Raw genomic sequence first — 12,263 nt, forward strand, 5'->3', positions numbered from 1 at the left:
TCAGTGGGATTCACTCCACATGCTTATTTGCTCCTTCCCTTCCCTTCCCCTCCCTCCCTCTCTCCCTCTTTTTCTCCTTCCTTCCTTCCTTTCTTCTTTCCTTCCTTCCTTCCTCCCTTCCTCCTTCCCTCCCTCCCCCCTCTCTCTTTCTTTCTCATTCTTTATTTCTGTCCTGGGACTTGAACTCTGGGCACTGTCCCTGAGCAGTTCTTGCTCAAGGCCAGCTCTCTACCGCTTTGAGCCACAGCACCACTTAGGTTTTCTAAGGGTTAATTGGAGATAAAAGTCTCATGGATTTTCCTGCCCAGGTTGGCTTTGAACTGTGATCCTCTGGTCTCAGCCTTCTGAGTAGCTAGGATTACAGGTGTGAGACACCAGTATCCTGCTATGTTTGTAGCTTTGAGCTCCCCTACCTTTTCTCTCTCTTCTTCCTGACAAGCACCAGTAGCTTGTGATTGGTAATCCTAACTATTCAAGATGTTGACATCTGAAGACTGCAGTTTGAAGCCAGCCTGGACAGAAAATCCTGTGAGACTTTTCTATCCAATTAACCACCAAAAATTCCAGAAGGGGACCTGTGGCTCAGGTGGTAGAGCACAAGCCTTGTGTTGAAAATGCTAAAGGAGAATATCCAGGCCTTGAGTTCAGGCACAAACTATTTGCACAAAAAAGAAAAAGAAAGAAAGAAAGAGAAAGAAGGAAGGAAGGAAGGAAAAGAGAAAAAAGGAAGAAAGAAAGAGGGGGAGAGAGGGAGGGAGGGAAGGTAGGAAGGAAAGAGAGATGGAGAGAGGGAGGGAAAAAAAGAAAAAGAAATGAAACTCAGGAATGGAATCTTCCTTCCCAATCTTGATTTCATTCCTTTGCATCAGGTAACTGTAAAAGAATAGTTGCAGGCAGAGGGAAATGTGGAGATATGCTCAGCTGGGAAGTGGTAGGATCCTGATCAAAGAACAGGACTCAGAGACACAGAGCAGCTGCACTACACCCAGAAGAATTCAGGGTCAGGCTATACGCAGAAGGCCAAGGCCAGAAAGCCAATAGTTTCTTGATTTCCCAAGAAATCGAGGTCTCATGTTTGCTCAACTGCAATAACTCACTGCACCAGCTCAGTTTTTCCATCTATCCAGCGGCCTCTTCATGCCCAACTGGCCCATGCTTCAAGATGCCCGGTGTGTGAGGCTGGAGGCCAATGTCTAGTGGCTATTCATTCCATCTGGTCTGGGTGGAACTCCACACAAGAATCATGCATAGTACTTGGGGTCAGTCACAGCGGGCTGCTTTGGAGCTGTCTGATCATGGGAGACAGGTGGGTGGACCTGGGCCTGGGGAAGAGGCCTCTTCACCTCGACCCCAGAAGCCCTCAGTCCATTGAACTTGGATGGATGCTGGGTAACCACAGCCACACCTAACACTGTTCCCCAAAGCTGGCATCCAATCCTCCTTCGCATGACTTAATTCACTGTAGTGAGAAAGGAGGAAGACCCTGGGATCTTTTACAAGGCTCTAATGACACAAATGCAGATTCTTTGGGGCTATAAGCGGCTGCTTTGGCCCTGTCCTCCATCAGATCCAGCTGACCCTCTTCCTACTAGATGCCATTTCAGAACCATCTTTTTTTTTCTTATCATTCGTGGGGCCTGAACACAGGGCCTAGGTGCTGTCCCTGATCTCTTTTGCTCAAGGCTAGTGCTCTACCGCTTTGAGCCACAGCTTCACTTCCAGTTTTTGAGTGGTCTATTGGAAATAAAAATCTCACAGGGGCTTTTTTTTTTTTTTTTTGTCCAGGATGACTTTGAACCATGATGCTCAGATTTCAGCCTTCTGAGTAGCTAGGAATATAGGTGTGAGCCACCGGTGCCAGGCTGAGATGCATCTTTGGCTTGAAGTATTAGTGGAGTCATTTTTTGATAAGAAATTAGATGGTGATGCTGGGCATGGTGGTATATGCTTTTAATCCCAGCTACATAGTGGGATGGAGATGTGGTGTAAGTTCACTGAAGGCAGAAAGTTACTGAGAGCACATTTCAACAAACAAACAGAGCATTGTGATACACACATAATTTTAAACTAGGTGGGGGGCATAGATAGAAGGCTGGCCCTGGGCAAAATGGGAAATTTTATCCCAAAAATAGTTGAGGCAAAAAAGGCTGAGCATTAGTGGCTCATGCCTGTAATTCTAGCTACTCAGGAGGCTGAGATCTGAGGATTGCAGTTCAAAGCCAGACTGGGCAGAAAAGTCTGTGAGACTCTTATCTCCAATTAACCACTTAAAAACAAGATGTGGAGCTGTGGCTCAAAGTGGTAGAGTGCTAGTCTTGAGCAAAAGAGTTCAAGAACAGCACCCAGGTCCTGAGTTCAAGCACCATGACAAAAAAAAAAATGGCTGGTTTAGGTCTGGATGTCTCAAGTGGTTGAGTGCCTGCCTGGGATCCTTGAGGCCTTGAAAGAAATTAGATGGTATAGGTTATTTAAATATTTATTTCACAGAAAATTGTATTTCACTTTGTGCTGTGGCTTCATCTGTCATTTACAACCACTAAGCTCTGGAGATAAGTTGTGAATATCAGCTTTGGAGTCTCAGGGATCTAGGTTTGATTGCTGACTCACTCACGGCTTCTGACTCTAAACAAGCTACTGATTCATTAGGTCATACTTTCTAAGTGGGAAAAATGGGCTTGGTGCACCAAAGGGTTAAATCCAATGACTGGCTTTCCATAACACAAATGACTGCTTGCTCTAGCTAACCTGGAAGCTAATCTGTACCATGCCTATAGACTCAAAGGGCATGATGGGATTGCACAAGGGATCCTCCTCTGGTCAAAATGTGTTTGGTGGCTAACGTGACAGGACACCAGGATAATACTAGTGACACATTAAACTCTGAAATTGCATAATGTGGATATTTTTGGTTTCCTAGGAAATATTCAGAAAATAAGTCTGGAAGCCAGCTGTGCAGATGTTATAAATACCCCTATCGTGTGTACATGTGCAATGTATTATCGCTGTACTATTAGCCAATGGCAAGAAAACCCTTGGGTTTGAAGAGTGTTTACAGTATTATGTGTTGCCATGGATATGTTATCGAAGACGCCAGTAACATGGGCAGAATTCTATTCTCTTTCTGCTTCAGTCCTGGGTAACGTTTGCAAACTTTGGGAGTGAAGGCATGCTGCTGTATATGTTATATCGGACACACCATTCTACATTGTTTCACTGATCTGTCACTGAATTGGATGTGTGACATTAGTGGTTACTTTCCTGTTTCTGAGTCCCTTCCAGTATTCTGATTAGAAGTGAGTCACCAACATGATTTCATCTCATATCTATTGTGTGACTTAATGCAATTTTAGCTAAATCGGGTAAAACATTTTTTTTTGAGCTATGTTAGTTGGCCAGCCTGGATTTTTTTTCCCCCTAAGATTATGTCTTGTTCACAAACTATGTAGATTTCAATTGGTTCTCACCATCTGGGAGACAAGTTTTCTCTCTCTTAAGACAAAAACAATGTGAGCAACTAAGTGCTTGTTGGCAAACTGTCAAAAATTAAATGAAAATAAATCAGTTACCCAAACTCAGAGCCCCTTTGCAAGATACCAGAGGTTAGTAGCAATGGACCTATGGCAACATGGAGCCTTTCATTAAGATAAGTACACACAGAACAATATATTTTTGCAAGAAAACGTGCACGTAAGACACATTGAAATTGTCTGGAGTCAACAGAGAAATGGGAATTACAAGGAAATAAAAAAGCTGGGTTCTGGTGGCTCATGCCTATAATCCTAGCTAGGTAGGCAACTGAGATCTGAGGATCAAGGTTCAAAACCAGATGGGACAGACAGATCTGACTCTCATCTTCAATTAAACAGCAAAAAAAAATCAGAAAAGGAGGTGTGGTTCAAGTGGCAGAGTGCCAGACTTGATCAAAAAAGCCAAGCAAGAGTGTGTGTCCCTGAGTTTAAACCCTAGTACCCCCAGACACAGACATAAATAAAATTTGGAGTGATATAGCTTTAAGTGTGGGCAACTTTTTGAACAAAGCTGTGACTCAAAAGCCCAAGGCCTCTTCCATCCCTGTTTGCTAACATTTGCTCCCAAGGAGTAGCAACAGCAGTAACAAGGACAAAAGTGTCTTTTTAACTGCCTGCCCACTCTGAGGGTTGCTTCGTTATTACATTTTCCTCTCTCCACTTTGACCTAGGCCTTCATCAGTCCCTGGTCATGTGTTCACTGGACAGTTTGATTTCCCAGTAGCAGGAAGGGTATATGAATTTAGCTCAGGCTTTCTGATCACCTCAGAGTGAATAATTCCCATTTGCTGAGATTGTAGAGAGTTCATGGGGAAAGCAGGCTTTGAAATAGGGTCTCGCCATGTAGAATGGGCCAGCCAGGAACGCAGTCATCCTGCTTCAGCCTTCTGAGACTACAGCCCTCCAAATCTGATTCATATGGCTATGAAGGTTATTTGCATGTGCTTGCTTTTATTCGCAACACAGCAGGAAAGATAAATCATATATTAATGTTCTTTACACAAGGTTAAATAAAAATAAGATTGCAATAATTGGAAAGAGCAGTTTCTTATTTTCCTGAGAAATCTGGCTTTGTGAGTTATTACATTCCTTTAATAAGCAAATAATTTTTAAAAATGCCACAAGGCTCTGAGAAGTGCTACTACCTCAGACTGCCTCGGTGTGTGTGTGTGTATATGTGTACATTCATGTGTGTGGAGGTAGGTTCTCACTGAGTAGTCCAGGCTGGCTTCAAATGAGATCCTCCTGCCTTCCACTGGGTGGGCTTGGGTAAGTTGTTCATCCTTGCTGGGATGCTGTTTGGGGGAGGGGTTTCTCTAAAGTGAATGACCTCCAACATTTGTTCACTAAAGTTCCCTCTAGAAGTCAGGGCAAATCATTAAATAAGATGATAGGATCTTATATGTTTTGTGTTAAAAAAAATAAGTGGGGGGGCTGGGAAGGTGGCTCAGTGGTAGAATGCTTGCCTTGCATGCTTGAGGCTCTGGGTTCAATTCCTCAGCACCACATAAGCAAAAAGAAAAAAGCTGGAAGTGGTGCTGTGGCTCAAGTGGTAGAGCGCTAGCCTTGAGCTGAAGAGCAGAGGGACAGCGCCTAGGCTGGAGTTCAGGCCCCATGACAGACAAAGCCAAAAACAAACAAAAAGTCATGATCCTCAGATCCCAGCCTCCTGAGTAGCTACGATTACAAACATGAGCCTGGCTTGCACTTCTTTGTCAGTGACAAACTGCTATCTGAACTGGAGTCCCACAAATAGGACCTATTTGAGGAAAAAAAAAAATCAAATGTGGTCAATATATTCAAAGAGTCAGGTGCTGGTATCTCACACCTGTAATCCTAGCTGCTTAGGAGGCTGAGGCCTGGAGGGTTGAGGTTTGAAGCAAGCTCTTGCAGAAAATTCTTGAGATTCTACCTTTGAAATATCCACCAAAAAGCTGGGTGTGGTAGAAATGATAAAGAGGGCCAGCTGTGAACAAGCAGGATGAATAAAGCAGCTTGAAGCTTATGAGTTCAGGCCCCTGTACCTGCAAACAACACCTGACAAATTAAAAAAGAAAGCCCTTTAGTTGGAGAGTTAATTCACAGCATTTTAATTCAAGTTAATTCATCTCACTTGATAATCAGACATATCAATTGTATGGGGGAGGAGGGGCTTCACTGTGACCTTTTCACACATGTAAACCATGTCCCCCATCAACCTTACCTCCTCTAGCACAGTCCCTCAGTCCATACTCTTCTTAAAACTATTTCAACGGGTTTCAGTGTTCCATTTTCATATATACAAAGGATCTTTTGATCATATTCATCCATCCTTACCTCCCTACGTGCTCCCTCCCCCCCTCCCCCCCCCCCCAACAGAGCATGTTTTAGTTTCCTGTCACTTTTTTTTTTTTTTTTTGCTAGTCCTGGGGCTTGAGTTCAGGGCCTAGGCACTGTCCCTGAGCTTCTTTTGCTCAAGGCTCTACCACTTGAGCCACAGCCACTTATCACTTGTTTTTTTTCCCCCATTTTTAGGTGGTACTAGGAATGGAACCCAGGGCTTCATGCATGCTAGGCAAGCACTCAACCGCTAAGCCACTTTCCCAGCTACCCGTCATGGACTCTTTTTTAATATGTATTAATTATACCAAGGGGTTTTGCTGTGGTGCTTCAGACTTGCCTATATATTAATCTTATTTCTTGCTTTCCACACCCAGCATACTGATCAACTGCGTTCACTCAGATTCCTTATGCCAGCTTCATACATGACTGCACTGTCTTTTTATTATGATTTCCTAGCTGTTCTCCATCCTTCTTCTTCTCTCTCCTTCATCCCTCTAAACCAGTTAGGGGATCTTTTTCTAGCAAAAATGATTGGGATATTTATGATATAGGTAGACAGGCTTGGGCAGCTGAGGAGAATTGTGATTTCTTGCGCCTTCTACAGTCTGCAGTCCAGAAGATCCCCACCTCAGGACAGGGCCAGGGGAAGGAAAGCTGTCTACGATGTGGCCTGAGAGGAAAGAGCATCGAGCAGGGGCCATCAGACCCCTCAGGCTACAGAGCTGGATGTTCCAGGGGCCACAGGCAGGGTAGGATCTCCTCTGGCTGGCGTCATGGGGGAGGATGTTCCCACCCCACTGTTGGGTCTTAGCAGGTGGCTCTAGGCTTCTCTGTCATCCCTCAGCAAGGCCCCTGTTTGGTTCTTTTTCTCTGTAGTTTGAGAAGTGAGTTTCCAAGGATCAGTGTGCCTAATACAAGTGTGTGGAACTCAGGTACTGTGAGAATGTCCAACTAGGTCTCAAAAGGTGGGAAAAAATTTGGGGAAAGGAGAGAGATGGCGGTGATGAGGATGGTGCATTGATGGGAAAGTGGGAGCAAAGGTGACCAATGGGCAAACCCAATAAATGCCCTAGCTGAGGGCAGACAAGCATCAACACAGCCAAGACCTGGGGAAGGTGGTCTTGAGCTTTCTGCCAAGCTGGTGAGTTTGCAGGGCTGGAAAGCCAGAATCTTTTCTTTTTCTCTTCTTTCTTTCCTGTCCTGGGGCTTTAACTCAAAGCCTGGTGCTGTCTTTGGGCTTTTCTGTTCAAGGCTAGCACTCTACTACTTGAGCCATAACTCCACTTTCAGCATTTCCGGGAGTAGTTAATTGGAGATAAGAATCTCTCAGATTTTCCTGCCAGGGCTGGTTTTGAATTGTGATCCTCAGTTCATAGCCTCCTGAGTAGCTATAGGATTACAAGCGTGAGCCACAGGTGCCCAGTTCTTTCTTAAGGAACAACCTGACCTAGTCAAGCTTAAACAGAACACAGGAGAGAAAGATGCCTAATTAGAGGGTCTTAAATAACTTAGCAGGGCAGGTACTTCCTAGAAAGTGGAATGATCAAGTAAACCTAGCACCTCCAAAAAGAAAAAATGGAATGTACAAATGGAGAGAGTACAGATTCAAGTGCGTTTTTGGTGCTTTGGTCTATAAGCGATCAAGATGGAGAGAGATGCTATCCCAAGGAGAAACGTCTGTAGGAACCAGAGGAGCTGAGTCCGGCTGTCTGTGATTCCTTTAGACCTGAAAAAGAACGAGCAAAATTAAACACCAGAATTTTAATTTTAGAGTTCCATTCAGTTGTAGGGTAAAATATTATCTTCTAAATTTATTTTGTTTCATGTATAACTTCCATCAAGTTCCACTGGATTTATTTTGCTGTGTCTCACGAATTTGAATGCTTAGGTCATATTGTTTTCATCTTTCTTCCTTTCTAGATGCATCTCAAATGGTACACTGTTCCTGGAGGACCAGTTTGCTGTTATTTGGGGATACTGTTTCTCAGGTGCTTCTGACCATTCGGGGGGGTCAAAAGCTCTAGTATGTCTTCAGAGATTCCCCCACAGCCTCCCCACCCTCCCCGTACTAGGGCTTGAACTTCAGGCCTGGTGCTGTCCCTTAGCTTTTTCCACTCAAGGCTGGCACTCTACCACTTGAGCCACAGATCCACTCTGGCTTTTGTCTGGTTAATTGGGGATAAGAGTTTCACAGACTTTTCTGCACTGGCTAGCTTCAAATGGTGATCCTCCTGTCTCAGCCTCCAGAGTCGCTAAGATTATGGGTGTGAGCCATTGGTGCTCAGTGACAGCAAATGTTTTGAAGATAGACCAGAGGAGAATTCTAGCTTTGCCCCCAATGGCTGTGGCTTGGATAATTACTTAGGCACTCACACAGTTTTCCTGTATGAAAAATAGTATGTATTTCATCCAGCTTTGATAGGATTCATACTACAACAGATGCAAAGTGCCCAAATCAAGCCCAGAAACCAGCTTCAAATCAAACCACGGGATAGGGAAAAAGGATTAGTATCTCAGTGCAGAAACTGGTTCAGCCTGCCCGGTGGGAGTAAGGAAACATGGCCACACCCTTGCAGAATTGCAGAGTACTATGTTGGAGGGACAGGAAGCTGCCTGCAGACACAGCTAGTTTAAAAGGAAGCTTGCCTGAAAGGCCCAACTACATGCAGAAAAGATTTGTGTTGGGTAATTCCTTTCCAAATTAACCTTTGGGCTGAAGGAATGGCTCAAATGGTAGAGCTCCTGCTTACTTAGCTCAAAGCTAAGAGTTCAAACTCCAGAACCAGCAAAAACAAACAAACCAAAAATCTAAAACAACCATGAGCAATAATAAACTACCTAATTTGGTACTTTTAGAAACATACAAAAACGATGAGCTGCAAAACAATTTCATATTATCACAATCAGCTTCTGTATTAGACCATAGTTTCTATTTATGCTTACATAAAGTATAACTCTTCTGCAAACTAGAAGACAGACCCTAATATTTGCTGTAGTTGGGACTAGACAGAGAGCTTTTAAAACACAACAAAAGTCATCTAAGTAACTAATTAACCAACATAAGTGAATGGTACTCATTCATCAAATATTCACTGAGAACTCCCTCTGTGGCAGACTCACAGCTTAGGTATAGGGGTTTTGCTCTACTTGAGAGTGCTCTCAGCTTAAAAGTGTGTGAATTATTTAACTGTGCCTCCTTGCAACTTACACTAGACAGGAGAAAGGTGACAAGGACCTATTATGAAAAGTTACCTGCACAATACCATAGCATATAAGGACTCTCCCACATGAATTAGCCAGGCAAGCCAAAACCTGAAATAAAAGAAACCAAAAGGTCAGTTGGGTTTAAGGTGATAGAACCTGTTTGTGAAATCTAACACAGCAACTTTAAAAAGAAAGGTATGTTCATGTGACTAGTATCACTTAAAAACCTCAAAAGAGACTGGATCGACAATGTCCACAACCCATTTCTGCAGCTCTCCTTACCCATTGTGTAGGAGGGTGTGATGGTGGTCTATCAGGTACTGTGTGAAGGACCCCAGGGGCCCAAGGCTCTGGTAAGGGATACTCTGGGGCCAGAGGACAACCCACTGAAACAGAATCAAAGGCACACAATGACTATTAGGTTACTTAAAAGCAAGTTTTGGGGGTTTTTTTTTTTGAGAGTAGCTATCAAAGAATAGTGATTCTACAAAAAACCACTACTGATCAAAGACACAAATGCATTTGGTCCCCAGGTCTTGACTTTTAGTTTCTAAAAGCACCTTAATTGGACAATGTATGCAGAGTAAACTATGTGCTTATCAGATTTAGTGCCTAGGCTGTCTGGCTCTTTTTCTTTCTGAACATCAGGAAAAACCATTATTTTATGAAGGTTTTTTTTTTTAACAATCTTTTTTTTTTGGGGGTCCGGTCATGGGGCCTGAACTCTGGGCCTGGGCGCTGTCCTTCAGCTCTTCAGCTCAAGGCTAGCACGCTACCACTTGAGCCATAGCACCACACCGCTTCTGGCTTTTTTTTTTCTGCTTATGTGGTGCTGAGGAATCGAACCCAGGGCCTCATGCATGCAAGGCAAGCGCTCTATCACTGAGCTACCTTCCCAGCTCCCCCCCTTTTTTTTTTTAACAATCTTTAAGTGTTTATACATCTTGGCTATCTTCTTATTGCAGAAATTATGACTTGATTCAAACTCCCATTTAATTTACAACTCCTTTTTTTTCCCCCAGCAGAGAATGATAACAGAGGTGACACTGATCAAGATGCATTGAATTCACAACCTGAATTAACCTTTTATATAACTACTTAAAGGTTTAAAAAAAAAACCAACAAAATCAAACTCCCTTTTCTCTCTTTTTTGGTAGCTCTACAACTGGGAATGATCTACTTCACCGAGTTGGAAAAACTATATTAGGTTTGTGAAATTCTAATAGTTAAGACTGAGTCATACAAGGCTTCTGTAGCATCAACTTCCCTGCAGTCTGTCTTTAAGCTCTGAAGATAATCATGTGCTAACAGCTCCACATTTTATTGTTCCATTCAGATCCATCACTCCCCAAACCAATGGAACAGAAGAGGCAGTTTTCTACCTGCTCTACAATGATCTCAATGTAAAGTCTTTTCCTTCTATTGTCTAACCAGAGACATAGAATCATAAGACAGAAATGGCTTTAGAAAAGGTTCAGTTCAGGCCTCCGTGTCATACATGGGAAAACCAGGACGGCGGTGTCAGTCAGTCACACGCCACATATCCACCGACCATTCAGGACAAATGCCCATTCTCTAGGTTCTCCTGGGAAATATCGAAAATGGCTCTACTTTCCTTCATAATCGAACCAACTTGGCCCCCCTCCACCATGTATTTCCCAGCGTTTCCCCCCATTCTCCTTTAAACCGCCTGCCAGCTAGATAAAAGCCGTCCTGGCCTGCAGAACTTACTCGCACACCTAAGCCCAGCAGTACCCTAAATCCTACCCATCCTTTACATTCACCCCCCTTCCAGAAATGAACTGATTCCCAAGCAATCCCAACGGCTTCAAGCACAGGCCGATGGCAGTCAACTCGACTATCCCACTCCAGGCCTGGGAACCTCTGCAGGGAGGAAGACGCACGGGCGGGAACATCCAGAAGCAAAATCCCTGCGAGGAGCCCACCAGCACCCGCGTACCCGGTCACCTAGGCAACCGCCCAGCGCACATGCGCAGAAAGACCACCTCTTCCTTCACCCCCCGCCTCCCCATACACACAGAGCGCTCCCTCACACTACGAGGGCCGGGTGGACCCAAAACGGATGCGCCGCGCAGCGCACGCCTTACCGCGACGTAGCCCAGCATCAGGACAGTAACCAGCGAGGGCAGAGGTCGGGCTGTGCGGAAAAAGGTGGAGGCATTCCGCCGGACCTCGGACTTCGCCTCCACCATCTTGAAAGCCTAGGACTCGAAGCAGTCCCCGCCCCACCCAGGGAAAACCAGGCGGGCCGGATCCTCAGGATCTAGAACGCGGCGAGCCCCAGGCTCACGTGCGCGCCCGCACTTTCATTTTTTTTTTTTTCCCTCTCGGTCCCTACAGGCGCGACCTAGAGTCCGGGAGTCCTCACTGCGCACGCGCCCCTTCTATTCCCGGCCCACCACGCGCGCCTCCTGCTAGGAGGGGACGCGGAAGACGCGGGCCACCGCCCGTACCGTGTAGTACCCGAAGGACACGGGGATGACCGTGAACCACAACAGGCTGCTCCTCCGGAAGTAAGCGGCGTCGCTTGTGGCTAGTGCCATCGCAGCAGCAGATGCCTGCAGTGTGCACGCCAGCTCCGGCTGCTGCTGCTGCTGCCGCTGCTGCTGCTACAGCAGCGTGTGAGCAGGGGCGGGGCTTGGGCAGAGCCCGCCCCCGAGTGTGGAACTAGGGGCGTGGTTTGAGCAGAGCCCTCCCACGAAGGTGGAAACAGGGGCGGGGTTTGGGGAGAATTTCCCTCCCCCCCAACAGGTGGAAGTTGGGGCGGGGCTTGGGGGCTTGGAGAAGAGTCTGCAGATTCCAAAGCTTTGGAAGCTATTTTATCTGCAGAATGCCTGCCAAGCACAGCACGCACAAGGCCCTGAGTTTAAAAAAGAAAAAGAAAAAAAAAAAAAAGATTGGCCTCCTAGTTATCAAGACCTACATAAAGAACTATATAATTTAAAAACTTTGGCATTTCACATGCAAAAATCAATACACAGAGCCATGGAAAACAGTGCTCAGATGCAGATCTGATTTATATCTAATCACTTATTTTGTAATGAAGGTAATGCTTCAATAAAGGAGGATCAAGTGGCTAATCCACCAAATTATTCTGAGCAATTTGTTATCTATTTGGGGGAAAAATAACCTCTACTTTCCACCACTAATCCATCATAAATGTGTCATAGGGCGCAGAGATAAATAGTC

The 12,263-nt window shown here is 45.0% G+C and overlaps 1 protein-coding gene across 2 annotated transcripts; it reads right to left on the bottom strand.

The window, feature by feature from the left end:
* Positions 1-7,232: 7,232 nt before the first annotated feature.
* On the bottom strand, positions 7,233-11,740 carry Tmem254 (transmembrane protein 254). 2 transcript variants are annotated; one of them, XM_013025694.1, is made up of 4 exons: positions 11,528-11,740; positions 9,336-9,439; positions 9,102-9,161; positions 7,233-7,575 (listed from the first exon to the last, which is right to left on the bottom strand). In XM_013025694.1, exons 1-4 carry the CDS (start codon positions 11,615-11,617, stop codon positions 7,455-7,457), a joined length of 375 nt encoding a protein of 124 aa, XP_012881148.1. In that variant the 5' UTR covers positions 11,618-11,740; the 3' UTR covers positions 7,233-7,454. The 2 variants fall into 2 exon arrangements, with proteins under 2 accessions (XP_012881148.1, XP_012881147.1); XM_013025693.1 differs by lacking the exon at positions 11,528-11,740 and adding an exon at positions 11,162-11,364.
* Positions 11,741-12,263: the final 523 nt, after the last annotated feature.

Source organism: Dipodomys ordii, unplaced genomic scaffold, assembly GCF_000151885.1.
Source record: "Dipodomys ordii isolate 6190 unplaced genomic scaffold, Dord_2.0 Scaffold86, whole genome shotgun sequence".
NCBI lineage: Eukaryota > Metazoa > Chordata > Mammalia > Rodentia > Heteromyidae > Dipodomys > Dipodomys ordii.

What these genes read in the sequence shown, in the direction of transcription:
- Tmem254 (XM_013025693.1), bottom strand. Translation starts at nt 11,266, where the DNA reads ATGGTGGAGGCGAAGTCCGAGGTCCGGCGGAATGCCTCCACCTTTTTC. An exon ending in TGATGCTGGGCTACGTCGCG is followed by an intron (nt 9,440 to 11,161) that starts GTAAGGCGTGCG and finishes ATTCTGTTTCAG; the next exon opens with TGGGTTGTCCTCTGGCCCCA. An exon ending in CACACCCTCCTACACAATGG is followed by an intron (nt 9,162 to 9,335) that starts GTAAGGAGAGCT and finishes CTTTTATTTCAG; the next exon opens with GTTTTGGCTTGCCTGGCTAA.